This window comes from Piliocolobus tephrosceles, chromosome 6, assembly GCF_002776525.5.
Source record: "Piliocolobus tephrosceles isolate RC106 chromosome 6, ASM277652v3, whole genome shotgun sequence".
Taxonomy (NCBI): Eukaryota; Metazoa; Chordata; class Mammalia; order Primates; family Cercopithecidae; genus Piliocolobus; species Piliocolobus tephrosceles.
This window is the reverse complement of record NC_045439.1, coordinates 6,666,270-6,687,317: the sequence shown is the minus strand read 5'-3', so window position 1 is coordinate 6,687,317 and position 21,048 is coordinate 6,666,270. Positions and strand designations below refer to the sequence as shown.

General features: G+C 43.9%; 1 protein-coding gene across 5 annotated transcripts in view; it reads left to right on the top strand.

Annotated features, from left to right (window-relative positions):
- The window catches only part of EML1 (EMAP like 1), a 207,151-nt gene that overhangs the window by 172,065 nt on the left and 14,038 nt on the right, over positions 1-21,048 (top strand). For 4 of the 5 annotated variants that reach the window (XM_031935739.1, XM_023205610.2, XM_023205609.2 and 1 more), the window contains 8 exons: positions 170-265; positions 1,902-2,036; positions 2,824-2,923; positions 3,990-4,144; positions 7,061-7,186; positions 7,460-7,591; positions 10,696-10,763; positions 13,643-13,731. In XM_031935739.1, coding sequence (XP_031791599.1) covers positions 170-265; positions 1,902-2,036; positions 2,824-2,923; positions 3,990-4,144; positions 7,061-7,186; positions 7,460-7,591; positions 10,696-10,763; positions 13,643-13,731 — 901 coding nt within the window. The remainder of the gene's footprint in view (positions 1-169; positions 266-1,901; positions 2,037-2,823; positions 2,924-3,989; positions 4,145-7,060; positions 7,187-7,459; positions 7,592-10,695; positions 10,764-13,642; positions 13,732-21,048) is intronic. The other variant, XM_031935740.1, reaches the window with a different exon arrangement.

Here is a 21,048-nt window from a genome sequence, read left to right as displayed (position 1 = left end):
GGAAGGAAAGAGAAAAAGAAAGAAAGCAGGTCTCAGAAGCAGTGGATGAGTATTCTTTAACTACAATGTAGCAGACTCTATTAAAAATAAAATTTGATGTTTATTTTTAATCATGTTCAACCCATTTTATTCTCAGATATAGTCTTCCTGTGAATAACTTTCTTTTCAGAATGGAGGAACCAATCTCTGTGCTGTGGATGACTCTAATGACCATGTGCTCTCTGTATGGGACTGGCAGAAAGAAGAAAAACTGGCGGATGTGAAGGTCATGCTCCAAGCCTTTTTTGGGCTGCATTAATGTTTTCCCATTCCGAGCCACCCTGGCATAGTGGTAGCCCCCTTTCAGCGGGCTCCAGGGTCCATTCCTGCCCCAGCCCTTGGGTATGACGCCTTCGCCTTAGAATCCTTTGTCCCCAATCCCTCTCCCGTCATGAGACTTTGACCCCAGGTCCTGTTAGGGTTTTTCACCATGTCTGTAAGATTGTCCTGTTCCTCATTTCATAGCCACTACCCTTTTAATTCATCCAGTCATGTATTTGCTAGCTATTTCTTTTATTTGCTTGACACTCCCCGAGCGCCTGCCATGTGCTTGCACGGCGCGTGGAGGCCTGGAAATGTGCTCAGGTGTAAAGGTGCACTCGCTGCCCAAGCCCCTGCAGCTGCGGGAAGGGCAGGTATGGGCAGGGGTCACCAGCACAGGGGTGCCTCCAAAGTGGAACAGACTCAGGAAAGACCAGCGGGAGCCCCGAGCTAAACCCCAAATCCTTCCCAACAGGATTCATCCTCAGAGGGGCCCCTTGGGACTTCTTTGACTGCCTCTAATCCATTTTGCACAATATGTCAAATTCCCTTGCCTTGACTTTCTGACCTTTTTCTATTTCTATTTTCTATTGGATCCCTATTTTTATAGAATTGAATTCAGATTTCTCATCTTTGCATCTATTAACCTTAGATAACCTTACTCACCTAACTTTCTGTCCTACATGTCTGGGAGGCAGACCTTATATTCTAACCAGGCCTCTTCCCTGATACCTGGATCATGCCCTAGCCCCACCTTCTGATATTCTAGGCAGGTGTTTAAGTTCTTCTTGCTATGTTGCTAGGTTAGAAGGCATCAGAGGTAGGTTATTATCCAGGCTCAAGAATGTGTAACTGCATTATTAAATAGAAGCAGTGATCAGAGCCCAATCCAACAGGCCAAGGTGCGGGTCTTGGAAGTCAGGGTGTGGGCTGAGGATGGTGGAGGTGACACCCGAAGAGCTAGATCTACTCAGTGGGACCCCAGGCCGGGTTCCTGAGCCATAGGCAGAGTTCCAGGAGTCAGACGCAGGAGAGACTCCCTGGGGAAATGGGCAGCCAGAGTCAACCAGGAACAATGGACCTTTGTAAAATCCATTCCAGGGCCCTCCCTGGAGATTACATTTACTAGATAGGGGGCGAAGCCTAGAGATCTGCATTTTACCATTTCTGGTGATTCCATTTGATCAGCCAGACTGGGAACCCATGACTAGCAGGTGAGAGCAAACGCTTGCAGGCAGGTGAGGGCAAACGCTTGCAGTTCTAAGTCCCTCTGGTCCTAACTCCCTCCTCAGCAAAGCATGCTGCATGCCTGCTCCATGCCTGGCCCTGGGAGAGGCCCTGGCATAGACAGAGGACTCCTGGGTGCTCCCTGTCCTCAAGGACTCATTGTCAAGTGGGGGAGACAGACAAGGAGGAGGCATTAAGCCCCGCACCAGCGTACGCTTGGTGTTTATAGCAAGATGGATTCAGTGGGGGAAATCATAGGCGTTGTGCTTGCCTTGAATTTCTTATTTATTTGTGGCTCAGATTTTACTTGTTTTCCTACATGTCTTACGTGTTTTAAGAGATGTGAGGCATCCGAGTCCCTGTTTTTCCTATAGTGCTCTAATGAAGCTGTGTTTGCTGCGGATTTCCACCCCACGGACACCAACATCATAGTTACCTGTGGAAAATCACATCTCTACTTTTGGACACTAGAAGGAAGCTCCCTTAATAAGAAGCAAGGATTATTCGAGGTAAAGTTAAATTATGATTTTTGTTTTATTTTTCTCTGGTATATGTGATTGGCTAGATGCATCTTCCTGGGGGCTGTGGTGCTCAACACGATCCCTTGGGATCCCTCACATAGTTGGGGAGCGCGTAACACCTGGTAGGTAACACTGGTAATGAAGTGAAGAAAAAGACAGGGCAAGCCTAGGTGGAAGGCAGGGAAAGGACCTGGACCTGGGGAACACCAAGCTTCCCACAGTGGCACTGGCTGCTGAGAGTATCAGGCGATGAAGTCATCAGGAGGCAGGCAACCTGCCTTTGCAAAGGATGATGGAGACTTCCTGTGCCTTTTGTCTGGACGTTGTGGGTCTGTGAGAGCACCAGGGGACAGCACCTCTTCCCAGGGGTCCATCTGCCACCACCTCCCTGAAGCTTGTTTCGAGGACCCCTTTATTCTGGTGCTCGGGCCCTGCCCTTCAGGCTGACAGCATAGCCCCACCCTTCTCCCTGGCCAGTACCCTCCTCTACTTGCTGTCTGCAGCTTTATGATTCCCCAGCCACTTGGAGTTGCTAGAAATCACTTTGTCTTAGAGCAGTTAATCTCACAGCAGAAGTTATGTAACTTCTGCTGATGGACAGAAATGCAAGGTGTGCACGGTAGTTACAGAAGCTGACACTGTCCAGCTTGGGACCACTGCGAATCTAGATGTTATTAGTACAAATGAAAGGTTGTCTGGAATATGTATATGTTGTATGGATTAAATATATATATATATATATATATATATATAATTTTTTTGCCACATTCTACAGAAACAAGAAAAGCCAAAGTTTGTCCTCTGTGTGACTTTCTCTGAAAACGGTGACACCATTACTGGAGATTCAAGTGGCAACATCTTAGTATGGGGAAAAGGTAATAAGTGATTGTTCCCAAAAACCAATGGTTTTTGGTAATGTTGTAAGAGATCAAACATGAGTGCTTTAAGAATTGTCTATTAATACAATGTATAGGAGTAGGATTAAATTTCAAGTTACAGAGACACACACATACATGTGTGCATGTGTAACTTGAAACCATAGAACTAGAACAGAGAAAAAGCAGAGAATAGTAAGAGTTACTGACCTTATAGCATTCTGAAAGGCTCTTTAAGCCCAAGCTATTATGATGGAATTAAATAGCTTTATTAGGAAATCCACTGACAGATTATAATGATGAAATTAATGACTACTTATAGGTCTGTAAAATATTTAAGTAATTATCCTGATTTATATAGCATTTGGCAGACATTTATTGAAAGCTAATTATGTGCTAACTGTGAAGACCCGACAACTGAGTCAGACCCAAATCTCCTGCTGTCCACGAGCAAACAGTTTGCTCAGGGAGATGCATCACTCAGGAAGCATGCGTCCAGTTATGTCCAGTGAGCATTTATGAGCACTTACCCTGTGACAGGAAAAAAGGGAAAATCCACCATCCCTTTTCTCAAGGATCTTTGAGTTGGGGCTGAAGGTGCAGACGGACTTGTAAATGCAATTTCAGAAGCATATGGTGACATTTCCAGTATCCCTGCCGCTCTTGGCGCTAGGTGTCTTATCCACTGTTCACTTAATCCTTAGAACAATCCTGCAGGGTAAGCAGCAGCCCCATTCCACCAAGGGGGATCTGAGGGTAGAGTAACTAAGCAATTTGTCCAGAGAAACAGCTCACTAGAGAGCTGGGATCTAAACTCAGAGCCCACATTCTCAGCCACGAGAATGCATATTCAACAATGCCTATTTTCCTTCATTCTAAAGTAACCCATTTCGTACTTATCTGGTGCTCTGTGAACATCTAGAAATTGGATCCTTCATAGTTTCATATTGCAATGATGTACTCACGGACAATGTTGCCTTTTAAAACCAAAGTCAGATGAGATTAGAAAATGGGCAGAGGCAGCCTTTTGACAATGTGCTAATGATGGTTTTCTTGGTGTGTTTAGGTACAAATCGAATAAGCTATGCAGTTCAAGGGGCCCATGAGGGTGGCATTTTTGCACTTTGTATGTTAAGAGATGGCACACTGGTGTCGGGAGGTGGGAAAGACCGAAAGCTCATTTCTTGGAGCGGGAACTATCAAAAACTTCATAAAACAGAGGTAAGTCATCAAGGCTACTGCTAAAATTTGTTTTTAACCTAAACTATTATCCTTTATTAGTTTGAAATCTGTAGCTTACAGTTTTGAAAATTGTTTAGATGAAATCACATGATATGGGAGCAATGTATTTTATTAAAATCCTGGAGGCAGGTTAAATATAACTAATAAAATAGAATTAGGTTTATAAGGTTGAGGTTGTAACACATTTCATATTTAGAATATTTTTATTCTCAATTTTCCAAGGGACTGTTACCCACATTTTGCTTTATTATAAAAATCTGTCTTCTCTCTCTTTTTTTTTGAGGGCAGGGTCTGGCTCTGTCACCCAGGCTGGAGTACAGTGGTGTGATCACAGTTTACTGCAACCTCTCCCTCCTGGGCTCAAGCGATCCTCCACCTCAGCCTCCCAAGCAGCTGGAACTATAGACACACACCACCACACCTAGCTAATTTTTGTAATTTTGTAGAGATGTTGCCCAGGCTGGTTTGGAACTCCTGAGCTCAAGCGATCCTCCCACCTCAGCCTCCCAAAGTGCTGGATTACAAGCATGAGCCACCACACCCAGCCTCCTTTAACTTTTAATTTCTAACGTGTTATTTTGGAGACATTATTGCATTGAATGAACTAGTATTTGTTGAGTATCTACTTTGTACATGGCACTCACCTAAGTGCCAGCGTGCTCCCTAGGGCTGTGACTCCTTTTGATACCCAGTGTACCTCCCCATTATCTACTTGGCAGCCCTGCATTCCAGTAGGCACCAGAGGCAAGATATTTAATTTTCCTTCTACCCACTCAGTTAATTTTTTCCCCCAGGTTCCAGGAAATTGTGAGCAGACACTGCAAAATTGGCCTCATTCTGAAGGGTGATGCTTTTCATCCCTAGCTTAGAATGGACAGATTTTAGGACTTTGAACCCAGATACACACAAAACACTTACATTTTACATCACAAAGCAATATGGCGCCACCCTCTGGCAGTGTGAAAATTTAGTTCTGTTGATTATTTCCCTTAATAAAGGAAGTTCTTCACCTGAGCTTTGGAAATCACTTCCCCTTGCATGGAGATTCTGTTGTGAGAACGTTTTTATTAATAAGATTTGACCAGCATTTGGTTGACTATATTGTGAATTGCTAGAGTCATAGACATGCCCATGTCATATACAACTGTAAAGAAAGCTCCAAAGCCCCATTTAATTTCATTAAAGCTATTCACTGTTTGTTAGTATCTGATTCCTCCTCATTAGCATGGGTCATCATCAACTTGACTCAAATCTGTGCTAACAAACCACACTGGAGAATGTGTGAGGGGAGGCTGCTTCTATCCTGGAACGGGAAAGCCTAACAGCAATCTGCCAGGGTCAAGCTGCAGTGTTTGTTCTTTTTATAGTACAAGAACTTTGTTTCTTTATCATAGCAAATTGTTCTTAATGCATGTGTTTTGCAATTCTTTCTGTTAACATTTAGATTATTCCATATGTTTATGTTGATCTTTATTTATTTATTTTATTTATTTTATTTTTTTTTTTTGAGATGGAGTCTCGCTCTGTCGCCCAGGCTGGAGTGCAGTGGCCAGATCTCAGCTCACTGCAAGCTCCGCCTCCTGGGTTTACGCCATTCTCCTGCCTCAGCCTCCCGAGTAGCTGGGACTACAGGCGCCCGCCACCTCGCCCGGCTAGTTTTTTGTATTTTTTTAGTAGAGACGGGGTTTCACCGTGTTAGCCAGGATGGTCTCGATCTCCTGACCTCGTGATCCGCCTGTCTCGGCCTCCCAAAGTGCTGGGATTACAGGCTTGAGCCACCACGCCCGGCCTATGTTGATCTTTAAACTGAACAGAGTGACATTGCCAAAGAATTTACCATTTTAAATTGTGTTATGGCAATGTTACATTATTATTATTATTTTTTTTTTTTTTTTTATTTTGAGACAGGATCTAGCTGTGTTACCCAGGCTGGAGTGCAATGGCGTGATCTTCAGCCTCCACCTCCCAGGCTCAAGTGATTCTCCCACTTCAGCCTCCTGAGTAGCTGGGACTACACGCACCACCATACCCAGCTAATTTGTTTTGTATTTTTTGTAGAAATGGAGTCTCGCTATATTGCCCAGGCTGGTCTGGAACTCCTGGGCTCAAGCATTCCCCCCACCTCGGCCCCCCAAAGTGCTGGGATTACAGATGTGAGCTACCATGCCTGGCCTATATTATTCTTTACTTTCTGAATTGTATCTACTGTTGCTATCAGAAATTATAAAAAGTAAAGACAAAACTTACCAGTAGCATTCCTTATTTTTAAATTTTGTTGAGGAAAATGATTTTTCTTAACCTTGTTCTTGCTGATGCTTCTAAGATATATAAAGATATGTAAAATGTTTGTAGTTTAAAAGTAAGGCTTAGGGTTTTGATCAGTCACTCAACAGTTGGCTGTGACATCTGTTTTTTTGAGATGGAGTTTCTCTCTTGTCGCCCAGGCTGGAGTGTAGTGGCATCATCTCAGCTCACTGCAACCTCCACCTCCTAGGTTCAAGTGATTCTCCTGCCTCAGCCTCCCAAGGAGCTAGGATTACAGCCACCCACCGCCACGCCCAGCTAATTTTTGTATTTTTACTAGAGACGTGTTTCAGCATGTTGGCCAGGCTGGTCTCCAACTCCTGACCTCAGGTGATCCACCTGCCTCAGCCTCCCAACGTGCTGGATTACAGGCGTGAGCCACCATGCCTGGCCAGCTGTGGTGTCTATGTGAAACTCTCCGTATATATGTGTATACAACATATATATTTGAATGTACATTATATGTATATACATATGTGTATATAAAACTGTTATAGGGACTATCATTATGATAAATAAGTGTTTTGAATGACCGAGCTAACAACTGAATGAAATTGTACATCTTTCTCTTCATATGACTTTTCAATGCAGATTCCAGAACAGTTTGGTCCAATACGTACAGTGGCCGAGGGGAAAGGCGATGTGATCCTGATTGGCACAACTCGAAACTTTGTCCTGCAGGGCACTCTGTCAGGGGACTTCACACCCATTACTCAGGTACGATCCCGCTCAGCAGGCCCAGCAAACACTCTCATTTTGCATTATATCAGACTCTAATCAAGCATTACAAACAGTTGCTCATTACTGTGCTTTATACTACAATAACCGTCCTCCACCCCGGAATGTCAGTGGCTGCCGGAAGATGGGAGGAGAGAAACTGTAGAGAGCAATTATGAAGTCAGCCTGAAGCCTCGGTTTATCATCGCTTCCGGCTCCTAAGGGTGGACTGTCGTATCTCAGAGAGCTTCTATTTGTCTTGGTTCTTTACAGGGTCACACTGATGAGCTCTGGGGACTGGCCATCCATGCCTCAAAACCTCAGTTCTTGACCTGTGGGCATGACAAGCATGCCACTCTCTGGGACGCTGTGGGTCACCGTCCCGTCTGGGACAAAATAATAGAGGTAAACATGCACATTACATTTCCATTTTTCTTACAGAAATTCATCTGGAATATGTTTGTTTTTTGCATGAAATCAACAGTGATATAAAGTTGTCCCAAAGCAAATGTTATGTATCTATTTAGAGTTGCCTTAACATTGCAATTGCATTTAACAGTGTTACTTTTAACATTGCCTCAAGTGGCCTCAGTCATGTAATTTTGAAGTTTACTGTTGAAATTTTCTGACAGCAAATTGTTCTTTCCAAGTTCATTGTCAGATTTTCCGAGTACAGTCTCTCAGCCATCTTAAGAGCTAAAAAATCCTTGTTATGAGCCTGCATTCCATTTACAGTGTACCCTCTGAATGGGAATTTACAAACTATACTAAACACACGATTGAATATAGCTCTACATTTTGAGTTTGATGGTAAAGTGAACTTTCATTTGAAAGTCAGCTGGGCACGGTGGCTCACGCCTATAATCCCAGCACTTTGGGAGGCCAAGGCAGGCGGATTACCTGAGGTTGGGAGCTCGAGACCAGCCTGACCAACATGGAGAAACCCCATCTCTACTAAAAATACAAAATTAGCCGGGCATGGTGCTGCATGCCTGTAGCCCCAGCTACTTGGGAGGCTGAGGCAGGAGAATCGCTTGAACCTGGGAGGCGGAGGTTGCAGTGAGCTGAGATTGCACCGTTGCACTCCAGTCTGGACAACAACAGCGAAACTCTGTCTCAAAAAAAAAAAAGGTCAACATCTCTGTGAATTTGGTGAAAGAAACTCTGATGACCTGTCAGAGTGTTGAAATGCCCTTTCCCCACATGTATTACTTGAGCACTGACTGTTTGCATGCCAAGCACCGTGCGTGTATTTTCCTTAATCCCTGTAGCAGCTCTGCAGGTCGAAGAGGTTTTTTTAACTCTGATTTTATTGATTAGGAAATTGAGGTGTAGAGAAGTTAAATAACTTGCCAAGGTCACTAAGTTAGTGAGTGACCTAGTCAGTGTTAGGACCCAGCTCAGTGTGACTCCTAAACTCTGGTTCTTTCCACTGCATTACACTGTAGGGAATCAGAAGCTCATTCTCTGTTGCCAGTGCCCTAATGATCTGTGCAATCCCATTGCACAGAGGAAATAACCCTTCTGTAAACCAACACATCATCCTTTCATCCCCCAAGGAGTTACTGGCATGTCCCAGGTGTTAGGTCCAAGTTTCAGTTCCCTTCCCTTCATTTTCATGGAAGGGGTGCTGGTCACTGGTGGCCAGCTGAGCCGTGAGGTGGAGGGGCCCAAGGGGCAGGCACTGCTACTCAGAAAGCAGATGTGACCCGCGATGGCAGGAAGAGGCTAAAGGAAACAGTGTTATGTGTTCTACCTATGCCCAGGTGGTCCAGGAGGGCTGAAGGCAATGACGGCTCCTTTACCAGGCTGTTAATCATTTAGCCTAACACAAGGGTCAGAGCTCTAAACTGGAAGCCAGAGAACTGCAATGAAGTTCTAGCTCCTCTGCCTACTGGTCTTGTGACTTGGACATCTGTAACTCAGTGTCCACATCTCACAATTGTTACGAGGCCCAGATGAATGACACAGACAGAAGTGCTTTGTAAATGGTAGAACTTCGAGTGAACATGATTTCTATTTGTATATTAGTGGCAGCTCTGAGCTTAATTACAGCTCCTACTATAGAAAGAAAGCATTGAAATAATGTAATCATATATCAGGTTTCTTTCTCTTGGTTTTTTAGAGTATCTGATGGATCTCAGGGCCTCCTATTTTCATTACCATTGCTACTTTTCTTCCCGATTTCCTTAATCTCTTCTCTCTTCATCCTAAACACTGCTGCCAAGTGCCCTTCTATCTAAAACACACATGCAATCGTGTCACTCTTTTTACCGAAAGGACAAGACCATTCAAAGTGTTCTTATTTCCTAGTGATCCAAGTCCTTACCGTGGCAGTGACATCACTAGTGTCATATACTCTGTGCTGTAAGCCCATTGACCTACCTGCCATTCCTCAAATATGCCCAGAGCTGTGTTGCTTCCATTGCTTTTATTACATTGTTGCCGCCTTCACCGTAGTCCAAAAAACGACTGGAGTGGCCACATCTCACCTTCACCAGTGGTAATTCTTCCTCTCCTGGGAGACCCAAGTCCAGTCATCTGCACCGTGAAGCCTTGGCCCAGCTTCCCAGTGTCACCTCATCCCTCCCTCCCCTGTGATTCCACAGCACCTTGATTTGTATCTCTTTCATGGATTATTCCATCTTGTATCCGAGTTAGTGGTGACTGTGAGTGTGTTCCACTGGATCAAAACCTAGAATATGCCTCGCTCATCTTGTGATCCTTCCAGGCCTCCATAGTGTTTTGCACCCAGTGGACACTCACCCAGTCTCTGTGTCATAGAGTTGGGTGCCGTGGTTGTCTTTCCAGACCAATCAAGCACACTATTCGATGAGCTTACCACTCAGCACAGGGAGTCAACTGAAGGGGCTTGGTTCTATAAACTGACGTTGTAGAAGGGCATTTACCTGTCTTTCATCAGATTACTATAGATATGAAAGGATATAAGACAAAAAGGGGAAAATCCTAAAACGATAGAAATTTAGGTCAGGCTCAATAGCTTACACCTATAATCCCAGCACTTTGGGAGGCAGAGGCAGGAGGATCACTTGAGCCCAGGAATTTGAGACCAGCCTGGGCAGCATAGGAGCCTCCATCTCTACAAAATAAAAAATAAAAAAATTAGCCAGGCATGGTGGCACACACCTGTAGTCCCAGCTGCTTCAGAAGCTGAGCCAGGAGCATCACTTGTGCCTGGGAGGTCAAGGCTGCAATAAACCATGATCATGCCATTGCACTCTAGCCTGTGTGATAGAGTGAGATCCTGCCTCAAAAAAGGGTGGGGGTGGGTAGAAATTTAGCATTATTGAAATGCGGCATTCATTCAAGTAGTGAAACATTTTTCTCTAGAAAAGAGACTTTTCAGATAGAGCCATATAGCCCTAAGGAATTAGAAGTGTGAGCGTGTGTGTGCGCATGCGCACGTGTGTGTGTGTGTGTGTGTGTGTGTGTTTATGCTATAGTGTTCTATCTGTTCATCAATTTACACTTCCTTTAAAATATTTTAGGATCCAGCTCAGTCTTCTGGTTTTCATCCTTCAGGGTCTGTGGTTGCAGTCGGAACACTCACTGGGAGGTAAGTCCATGCCAGCAGGGCTTGTGCTTGCAAAGCTTATGGAAAAGAGGCCTGTTGTTTCTATTTCCCCAGGAACAGGCCCTGTTCAGCTCTTGGCTGCGTGTTCGCAGCTTCTAATGACTTACCAAGAATTAAGTTAAAAGCAAAACTTGAAACAGTGGCCCATTACATTTTGATCCTTGGGGAAATCTGAGGAAAGCTGTAGACACTCTCTCCTGGAAAAGGACCCTCTACCTCCACTAGACACACACACACTTTTCTTGTTTGTTTTTTGAGACAGGTCTCACCCTGTCACCCAGACTGGAGTGCAGTGGCACAATCACAGCTTACTGCAGCCTCCAGGGCTCAAGTGATCCTCCCACCTTAGCCTCCCAAGTAGCTGGGACTACAGATGTGCACTGCCATGCTTAACTAACGTTTTATCTTTTGTAGAGATGCAGGTCTCACTGTGTTGCCTAAGCTGGTCTTGAATTCTAGCTCAAACAGTCCTCCCACCTCAGTTTCCTACAGTACTGAGATCACAGGCATGAGCCAGCACACCCAGCCACACACACATTTTGCCTACAGTGTCAGAGGATTTGTGGAGCTTCTCAAGCCCTGATCTTTAGTCTGTGGGAGGAGCCTTGACTTTGGAATGAAGCAAGAAAACGTTTCAAAGTGCTGAGCGTTTAAAAATGCTTTTTCTACTCCTGGGCACAGTGGCTCACACCTGTAATCCCAACCCTTTGAGAGGCTTAGGCAGGAAGATCCTGTGAGGCTAAGAGTTCGAGACCAGCCTGGGCAACATAGGGAGACCCTATCTCTATAAAAAATTTAAAATTGAGCTGGGTGTGGTGATCCACACCTGTATTAGCTACTCAGGAGGCTAAGGCAGGAGGATCTCTTAAGATCAGGAGTTTGAGGCTGCATTGCACTATGATTGCACCACTGTACCCTCACCTAGGCCACAGAGCGAGACCTCATCTCTTAAAAAAAAAAAAAAAAAAATTAAAAATAGAAAATAAATGCTTTTTCTAGCTTCGCTTTCAAAATTTTAGGAACCGCCCAGACCCTGAGCCTCCAATTGAGTTAATACCTATTCACCTGGCACCTCCTACGTGCGGGATGGTGGATCTGTGTTTGCAGCTCAGCTTTGCCACTTAGCAGCAGTGTCTTTGAGCCAGTTACATAAGCTTTCCAAGTTTGTTTCTTTTTCTGTAAATGGTGATGTTCCCTGCCTGGCCCTGTTGCACTGAGGATCGAAGGGGCTGCCTGTTAGGCACTGCAGGGGCTATTATTATCATTGTTTTGCGGGTTTTGATCGAACCTTTATGCTGGTCGTCGTACTGCATACATTTACTGTGGTTTCAGTCAAATGTTTTTCCTCCCACCCTTCCTCTCTAAAAAGTGTAGCACTTAGATTCTGTTGTTATGACTGCACGGCCTATATGGGTAAAGAAAGGGTAGCCCTTTGTAGGTCATAGGCAGCAATATCTTAAGTATTGGGCTCCACATATCCAACAGAATTCTTCATGAAAACATTTGTGTATCTTTACACGCAGACACACACACACACACACACACACACACACACACCACCTCCCAGTTGACTCCCTTTGAGAAAGCTGAAGCTTCTAACTCATCAGGCTCCCACCTTCTGATGACTGGCCTCCCAGTAGGCTGACAGATGCCGGCATACCTACTGTGCGGGTAGGACACGGTGACAGTCCTCAGAATCCCAGTGTCCTGTGGTGGAGGAGATGGGTCGGGTCACCTAATCCAGCCCCTCATCTATGCCTCTTGCCATTCAGGTCCTAGGTTGGGCTTAGCTCCCGATGCTATTGATTTAACAGGACACTTCAAAACCATGTTCTAATCAGCCCCAGCCTCTATTAAGGTTAAATAGCACATTAAAGGTAAATGGTTGTTGAAGATGCAAGAAATTGGCCCTGAGAAGCAAAATCCACATTTCTGGGGGGCAGGACCTCTGACAGTGCACGGCTGGGGGCTCCTGTGGAAGACAAGGGACACTCACTCTGCAGTGGACATGCTGATGGGATGTCCTCAGGCGGCTTAGAAACTGCAGCAGCAGGGAGCCCGCATCCCATTTATCCTTAAAACACCAGGGGCTCACCACCACCCCCTGAGAATATAATAGGCAGGAGAGTCAGTCATTCTGATGTTAACAGACGTTTAATGGGTACTGTGTGCTTATCGGAGGATTAAACAAAGCACTTCCACATCCATTATCATTCGACTTTAATATTGAGCCTGCAAAGTAGACCTGGGCTCTTCTCCCCATCTCACCACTGAGGAAATGGCCCAGCGAGGTGAAATTATAAGACCAGTCCTCCAGTCCGATTTCTCCCGTTTGCTCTGTGCTTTCCTTCGCCCTGTTGGTTGCAGGCTAGCATCCCCATAAGGCCTGTACTCTCAGCCTGCTCTGTCTGCAGCACCACTGGGAACACCACCACCCCGGAGCTGTCCCAGCCCCGTCCTCCTGCATGGTCCTGCTTCGCCCTGGAAACCTGGGTGAGCTCTTGCAGGTGGCCCTTCGCTGCTTCCTCTCACCATATGCCCTGGTCCTAGGTATTGGCATCTTCCCTGCCCAGAGCTTTCTCTCCATGTGTAAATGACAAAGCACAAACACAGAGAAACCATATCATAGTGTTGATAACAGCATAGTTTTGAATGCTAGCCAATATACTGTTCCTTTCATTAGAAAATGCTTTTATAGGAAATTTTCTTTGAATAAAAGCTGGGAACAAGCTTTCTTATTAAGCAAATTTCGAGTATTTATTAAGCTTTTATAATTAATAATTTTTATTCATCCCACTATTGTAATAATCTTCATTTTCTCACTAAACAACTTACTGTGCTTTTTCTCATGTTGACAACAGGTGGTTTGTGTTTGACACAGAAACAAAAGACTTGGTCACCGTTCACACAGATGGAAATGAACAGCTCTCTGTAATGCGATACTCACCAGGTTAGACTCCAAACCATTCAGTACTTCATTTTTTTAATCAACTTTTATTTTAAGTTCTGGAGTCCACGTGCAGGATGTGCTGGTTTGTTACATAGGCACACGTGTGCCATGGTGGTTTAATGCACAGATCAACCCATCACCCGGCTGGGCACAGTAGCACACACCTGTAACCTCAGCACTTTGGGAGGCCGAGGCAGGCGGATCACAAGGTTAGAAGATGAAGACCATCCTGGCTAACACGGTGAAACCCCGTCTCTACTAAAAATACAAAAAAATTAGCCAAGCTTGGTGGTGGGCGCCTGTAGTCCCAGCTACTTGGGAGGCTGAGGCAGGAGAATGGCCTGAACGCGGGGGACGCAGCTTGCAGTGAGCCAAGATCACACCACTGCACTCCAGCCTGGGCGACAGAGCGAGACTCTGTCTCAAAAAAAAAAAAAAAAAAACTCATCACCCACGTATTAAGCCCAGCACCCATTAGCTGTTGTTCGTCATGCTCTCCCTCCCCGTTGCCACCCTCCCGCAGGCCCCAGTGTGTGTTTTTCCCCACCCAGTGTGCCCATGTGTTCTCATCATTCAGCTCCCACTTACAAATGAGCTCATGCAGTGTTTGGTTTTGTGTTCCTGAATTAGTTTGCCGAGGATAACAGCTTCCAGCTCCATCCATATCCCCACAAAAGACATGGTCTTTTTCCTTTTTATGGCTGCATAGTATTCCGTGGTGTATATATACCGCATTTTCTTTGTCCAGTCTACTATTGATGGACATTTGGGTTGATTCCAGGTCTTTACTATAGTATCCACTACTTTAAAATCCTGACAGAATTGAGATTCTGTGTCCGTGTCTTTAAAGAAAAAATTTCACAAGCCTCCTCAGAGTACATTTTAAATTAGACATGCACATACTTGTGGCATTTAGGGTTCTTTTCCCTCCTTTGGGTCACTATGCTTGTGTCACGGAAAATTTCAAACATAGACAAATTTAAATAGAATAGAATAATGAACCCCATGTACTCATCTGCCAGCTTCAACGATGATCAGCTCTCAGCCAGTTTCCTCCGTCTGTAGCCCTACCCACCGCCCGCCTCCCATATTCTGAAGCAGTTCCCAGACATCTCATCATTTCATCTGTTAATAATTGTATATATCCCAAAAAGATAAGGACTCTTTTTAACAGCTTTATTGAGGAATAATTTACATACAATAATGAGCCATTATAAATGTACAACTCATCGATTCTTCATACGCTTGTGGAGCTATGCAACAACCATCACTGCAGTCCAGTTTTTGAACCTTTTCATCACCCAACAAGTTTCCTCCATGCCCGTTAGCAGTTCATCTCCACCCTCACCCCTGGTCCGAGGAAACTACTGATCTGTTTTCTGTTTCCAAAAATTGCTTTTTCTGGACATGTCGTATAAATGGATTCCTACATATGTAGTTGGTTGCATCTGACTTCTTTCACATAGAATCATGTTTTTGAGATTAATCCATGTTACTATGCACATAGCAGTAGTATATTCCTTCTAATTGCTGGGTAGTTTTCCATTTTATGGATGTATACTACATCTTGTTTATCCATGCATCAGTTAATGATGGATTTTTTTTTTTTTTTTTTTGTGAGACAGAGCCTCACTGCAACCTCTGCCTCCCAGGTTCAAGCAATTCTTCTGCCTCAGCCTGCCGAGTAGCTGGGATTACAGGTGCACGCCACCACACCTGGCTAATTTTTGTATTTTTAGTAGAGATGGAGTTTCGCCTTATTGGCCAGGCTAGTCTCGAACTCCTGACCTCAGGTGATCCACCCACCTCAGCCTCCCAAAGTGCCAGGATTACAGGCGTGAGCCACTGCACCCTGGCCTTATGGATTTAGATTGTTTCTGGTTTATTATTATTATGAATAATGCTATGAACATTCATGTGTATGCCTTTTTGTGTTTGTTTTCATTTCTCGGGTAAATTCTTAGGCGTGGAATTGACGAATTGTATGGTAAACTTATGTTTAACATTTAATGAAACTTCCAGACTGCCTGTCCTGTTTTACATTCTCACCAGCCGTGTGCTAGGGTTCTAGTATCATCACATCCTCCCAGTACTTGTTGTCTTTTTGATTATAGTCATTCTAAAGAGGGTGTAATGGCATCTCATTGTGGTTTTAATTGGTGTTTCCCTAATGACTACTGATATTGAGCATTTTTTAATGTGCATATTAGTCATTCCAATACTTTCTTCGGTGAAATATCTGTTCAGATATTTTGCCAATTTCTAATTGGGCTGTTTGTCTTACTGTTGAGTGGTAAGTTCTCTTTATATATTCCATATATACAGTTTTTATCAGATAGATGATTTGCAAATATTTTTTCTGAATGTATGGCTTATCTTTTATTTCTTTCTTTTTTTTTTTTTTTTTTGAGACAGTGTCTCGCTCTGTCACTCAGGCTGGAGTGCACTGGCACGATCGTGGCTCACTGCAGCCTCAACCTCAGGTCCAAGCAGTCCTCTCACCTCAGCCTCCCAAGTAGCTGGGAACACAGGCACACACCACAACACCTGGCTAATTTTTATATTTTTGTTAGAGACAGGGTTTTGCCATGTTGCCCAGGCTGGTCTTAAACTCCTGGGCCCAAGTGATCCACCTGCCTCGGCCTCTCAAAACTGCTGGGGTTATAGGCGTGAGCCACCATGCCCAGCCTTTATTTTCTTCACGGGGGTTTTTTTTGTTTGTTTGTTTTTGTATTGTTTTTTTGTTTTTGTTTTTATTTTTTGTTTTTTTGAGACGGAGTCTCGCTTTGTCACCCAGGCTGCAGTGCAGTGGCGTGATCTCCACTCACTGCAAGCTCTGCCCCCTGGGTTCACGCCATTCTCCTGCCTCAGCCTCCCATGTAGCTGGGACTACAGGCGCCCGCCACCGCGCCCAGCTGATTTTTTGTATTTTTAGTAGAGACGGGGTTTCACAGTGTTAGCCAGGATGGTCTCGATCTCCTGACCTCGTGATCCACCCGTCTCGGCCTCCCAAAGTGCTGGGATTACAGGCGTGAGCCACCGCACCCGGCCCTTCACGGGGTTTTTTAAAGCACAAAAGCTTTTAATTCTGATGAAGTTCAGTTTATCAATTTTTCCTTTTGTGGATCATGCCTTTGGGTTATATCCAAGATCACGACTATTTCCTCGTGTGCTTTCTTTTAGAAGAGTTGTTTTAGCCCTTACATTCGAGTCTATGATCCATTTGAGTTAATTACACAAGAGTTACAAGAGTGCACAAGACTTGTGTCTTGTGGATGGTGAGAGGGAAGAGCCTGTTTGCTCTGCATAGAGATATCTAGTTGTCCCAGCACTTTTTGTTGAAAACACAGCCTTTCCCTGTTGAATTATCAATGACACTTTTGTCAAAAATCAATTGATCATAAATGTAAAGGTTTATTTCCAGATACTCAGTTCTGTCCCCTTCACCTACGTTTATCCTTGTGCCAGTAACCCACGGCCTTGATTACTATGACCTTAGAGGAAATTTTCAAATTGAGTAGTGTCATTGTTTTCGTTGGCCATTTTAGCTTCCTACTATATGGAAAATTGTATATAAACTTTAGGATCAGCTTGTCTTTTTTTATTATTTTGTTTTTTGAAATTTTTTTGTAGACACAGGGTCTTACTTTGTGGCCCAGGCTGGTCTCAAACTCCTGACCTCCAGAGATCCTCTCACCTTGGCCTCCCAAAGTGTTGGGATTACAGGTGTGAGGCACCACACTAGGCCAACTTGTCAATTTCTAACTTTGAAAAGCCTGCTAGGATTGTAAGAGGGATTATGTTTAATTTACAGATCAATATGGGGGAAATTGCCACCTCGACAATAGTGACTCTTCTAATCATGAGCAAAGAATGTCTCTCTATTTATTTAGGTCTTTCCTTTTTCTCAGCAATGCTTTATAGTTGTTGGTGTACAAGTCTTTCACTTCCTTTGTTAAATTTATTCCAAAGTAAGTTTGGTTTTTTTTTTTTCTGCCATTGTGAATGGAATTGTGTTCTGAATTTTATTTTCAGTTGGTTGGCTGAATGAATGTAAAAAAAAGGATTGAATTTTGCACATAGATCTTATATCCTGTGACCTTTCTAAACTTCTTTGATTAGTTTTAGTATAATAGTCCCTCCTAATTCACAGGGGCTACCTTCCAAGACCCCCCACAGGTGCCTGAAACTATGGATAATACCAAACGCTATGTGTACTGTTTCTTCCTATACATACATGCCTACGGCAAAGTTAAATGTATAAATCAGGTACAGTAAGAGATTAACGACAATAATATTAAAGTAGAACAATATAAAGAACAATATAACAATATATTGTAATAAGAGTTATGTGAGTATGGTTTCTCTTCCAGAATACTGTATTATATGTAATATTTGCAGACCACAGCTGACCACAGGTTACTGAAACCACAGAAAGTTGTTTCAGTCTTATTATATTAATATCACTATATTTTATTAATTTTTCTCTGTTTTTCTGAGGAGAAAAAGCATTCAGTCTTTCATCCTGAGGGATAAAGATGCCCCCTTCTATTTCTAATTTGTTTGGAGGTTTTAGCGTGACTGGGATTGGAGTTTATCAGATGTTTTTTCTGCATCCGTTGGGATTATTATGTGGGTTTCATCCTTCATCTTATTTTATTAATATCACTACATTTATTAATTTTCAGATGTTAAACCAACTTCACATTCCTGTGATAAATTCCACTTAATCATGGTATATAATCCCTTTGCATATGTTTGTTAGTATTCTATTAAGGATTTTTGCCTCCATGTTTCTAAGGGATATTGGTGTATAGTTTTCTTTCCTTGTGGTACCTTTGTGTGTCTCAGTTATGAGAGTACTACCAGCCTTCCAGAGTAAATTAGGAAGTATTCTCTCCTCTGTTTTCTGGAAGAGTTTGTGAAAAGTTGGTTTTATATAAAATATTTGACAGAATGTATGTGAATTTGCTGAAACCAACTGGGCTTTTCTTTGTGGGAAGGTTTTTAATTACTAATTCAATTTCTTTACTTCTTATAAGTCTATTCAGATTTCTTTTTTTTTTTTTTTTTTTTCACTCTGTCACCTAGGCTGGTGTACACTAGCACGAACACAGTTCACTGCAGCCCTGACCTCTTGGGCTTAAGTAATTCTGCCACCTCGGCCTCCTAAGAAGCTGGGACTGCAGGCATGCACCACTATACCCAGCTAATTTTTTAGAGACAGGGTATTCCCATGTCTCTAAACTGAAACTCCTGGGCTCAAGCAGTCTTCCTGCCTCAGCCTCCCAAAGTGGGATTACAGGCAGGAGCCACCAAGTTTCTCTATTTTTGCTTCATGTAGTTTGAATGAATGATTGGGCAGAGGTTATGCACAAATAACTTAAGCCAGTAAGGCTCCGTCCTCTGCCAGTGGCTCTGTGGGCAGGTAGAAGGGCATGTTCGAAGTTCAGGCCATTTCCATGTGGGCCTGGCTTTTACTTTCCACTTGCCCTTTTACATCCCCTCTATGCACATGTGCAGACCCAGACTGGCCGGAAGGGTGTCTGAATAGCCAGGATCCTTTCCTGCCTCCACTGTGCATGCACCAGCCTCCCTATCCGCCAGGAATACACTCACCCATACAATAACCGTAACCTCAGGTGAGTAGAAACCTTGGCCCTCCCCACCCAACTGCCCTAGAGATGGGCATTTCCATCCCAGTGCTACTATTGCCCCGGGCTCCATATGGAGTGAGCCCCTTTGCAGCAGGCACGTGGTCCTCAGAACCTGCTCTTCCCTGCCAGGACCCCTGTGCTGGCCCAGCTGCTGCGAAGGAGTGAGGGCAGCCCAGGGAAGAACATGATAGATTCACCCTGTTTTTACCTGAAGTTGAGAAGGTTTTCAAGCATAAACACTTCTCAGGTTTTCATGTCTTTGTTCAATTTACAGAGTATGGAAATTGTTGTTTTTGTCAGTTCTATAGAATTTCATAATTGCCTTATGGGGAGAGGATTGGCCAGCCTTCCCATTTGGCCACAGCGAGAAGAATTGCCCTCTTATTTTTTGGGTTTTTTGGTTTGTTTGTTTTCTTTTCTTTTTTTTTTTTTTTGAGATGGAGGCTTGCACTGTTGCTCAGGCTGGAGTGCAGTGGCACAATGTCAGCCCACTGCAACCTCTGCCTCCCAGGTTTAAGCAATTCTCCTGCCTCAGCCTCCCAAGTAGCTGGGACTACAGGCTTACACCACCACGCCCGGCTAATTTTTGTATTTTTAGTAGAGACAGGGTTTTGCCAGGTTGACCAGGCTGGTCTCAAATTCCTAGCCTCAAGTGATCTGGCCACCTCAGCCTCCCAAAGTGCTGCAATTACAGGCATCAGCCACCTCCCCCAGCAGCTCTTTTTTTTTTTTTTTTAATGGCTTTTTTATTGTTAGAGATGAAGTCTCACTATGTTGCAGGCTGGAGTGCAGTGAATACTCACAGATGTGATCATAGTACCCTACAGCTTCAGTCCCTTGAATAGCTGGGACTACAGGCATGTGCCACTGCACCCAGCCCTGCCATTTTTTTTTAGACAGAGTCTCACTCTGTCACCCAGGCTGGAGTGCAGTGGCGTGATCTCGGCTCACTGCATCCTCCACCCCCAAGCTCAAGCAATCCTCCCACCTCAGCCTCCCGAGTAGGTGGGACTACAGGCACGCACCACCACACCTGGCTAATTTTTTTGTATTTTTAGTAGAGATGATGTTTTGCCATGTTTCCCAGGCTGGTCTCGAACTCCTGAGCTCAAGCAATCCACCCCCATCTTTGGCCTTCCAAAGTGCTAGGATTACAGGCGTGAGCCACAGCACCAGACCTGCCCTCTTATTTTTAATATAACTACAATATCATTGTCTCCTCCCCAACCCAAATTAGCATTGATGTCTTAATATCATCAGATGACCAGCTGCATGTTCAAATTTTCAATTTACATTTTTTTAACAATTTGTTTAAACCAGGAAGCAAAAAAAGGCCCACACAATGATAGTTGGTTGATATGACTTATTAGTTTCTGTTAATCCATAGGTGTTCCCTCTCTCCCTCTATTACAGTAAATTTGTTGATGAAACTGACTCATTTGTCCTGTAGCATTTTCCACAATGGATTTTGCTGAATGCATCTTTGTGGTGGTGTTTCACGTGTTTCTCTGTCCCCTGTATTTCCTGTAAAGTGATTTCTGGATATCGAGGCTTGGTCATATTCAAGCTGTATGTGTATTGCTGTATTTTTCCTTTAGGAGGCACATAATGGCTTTTTCTCACTTTTTGTGACATTAGCAGCTGTTGATACCCAGTGCCA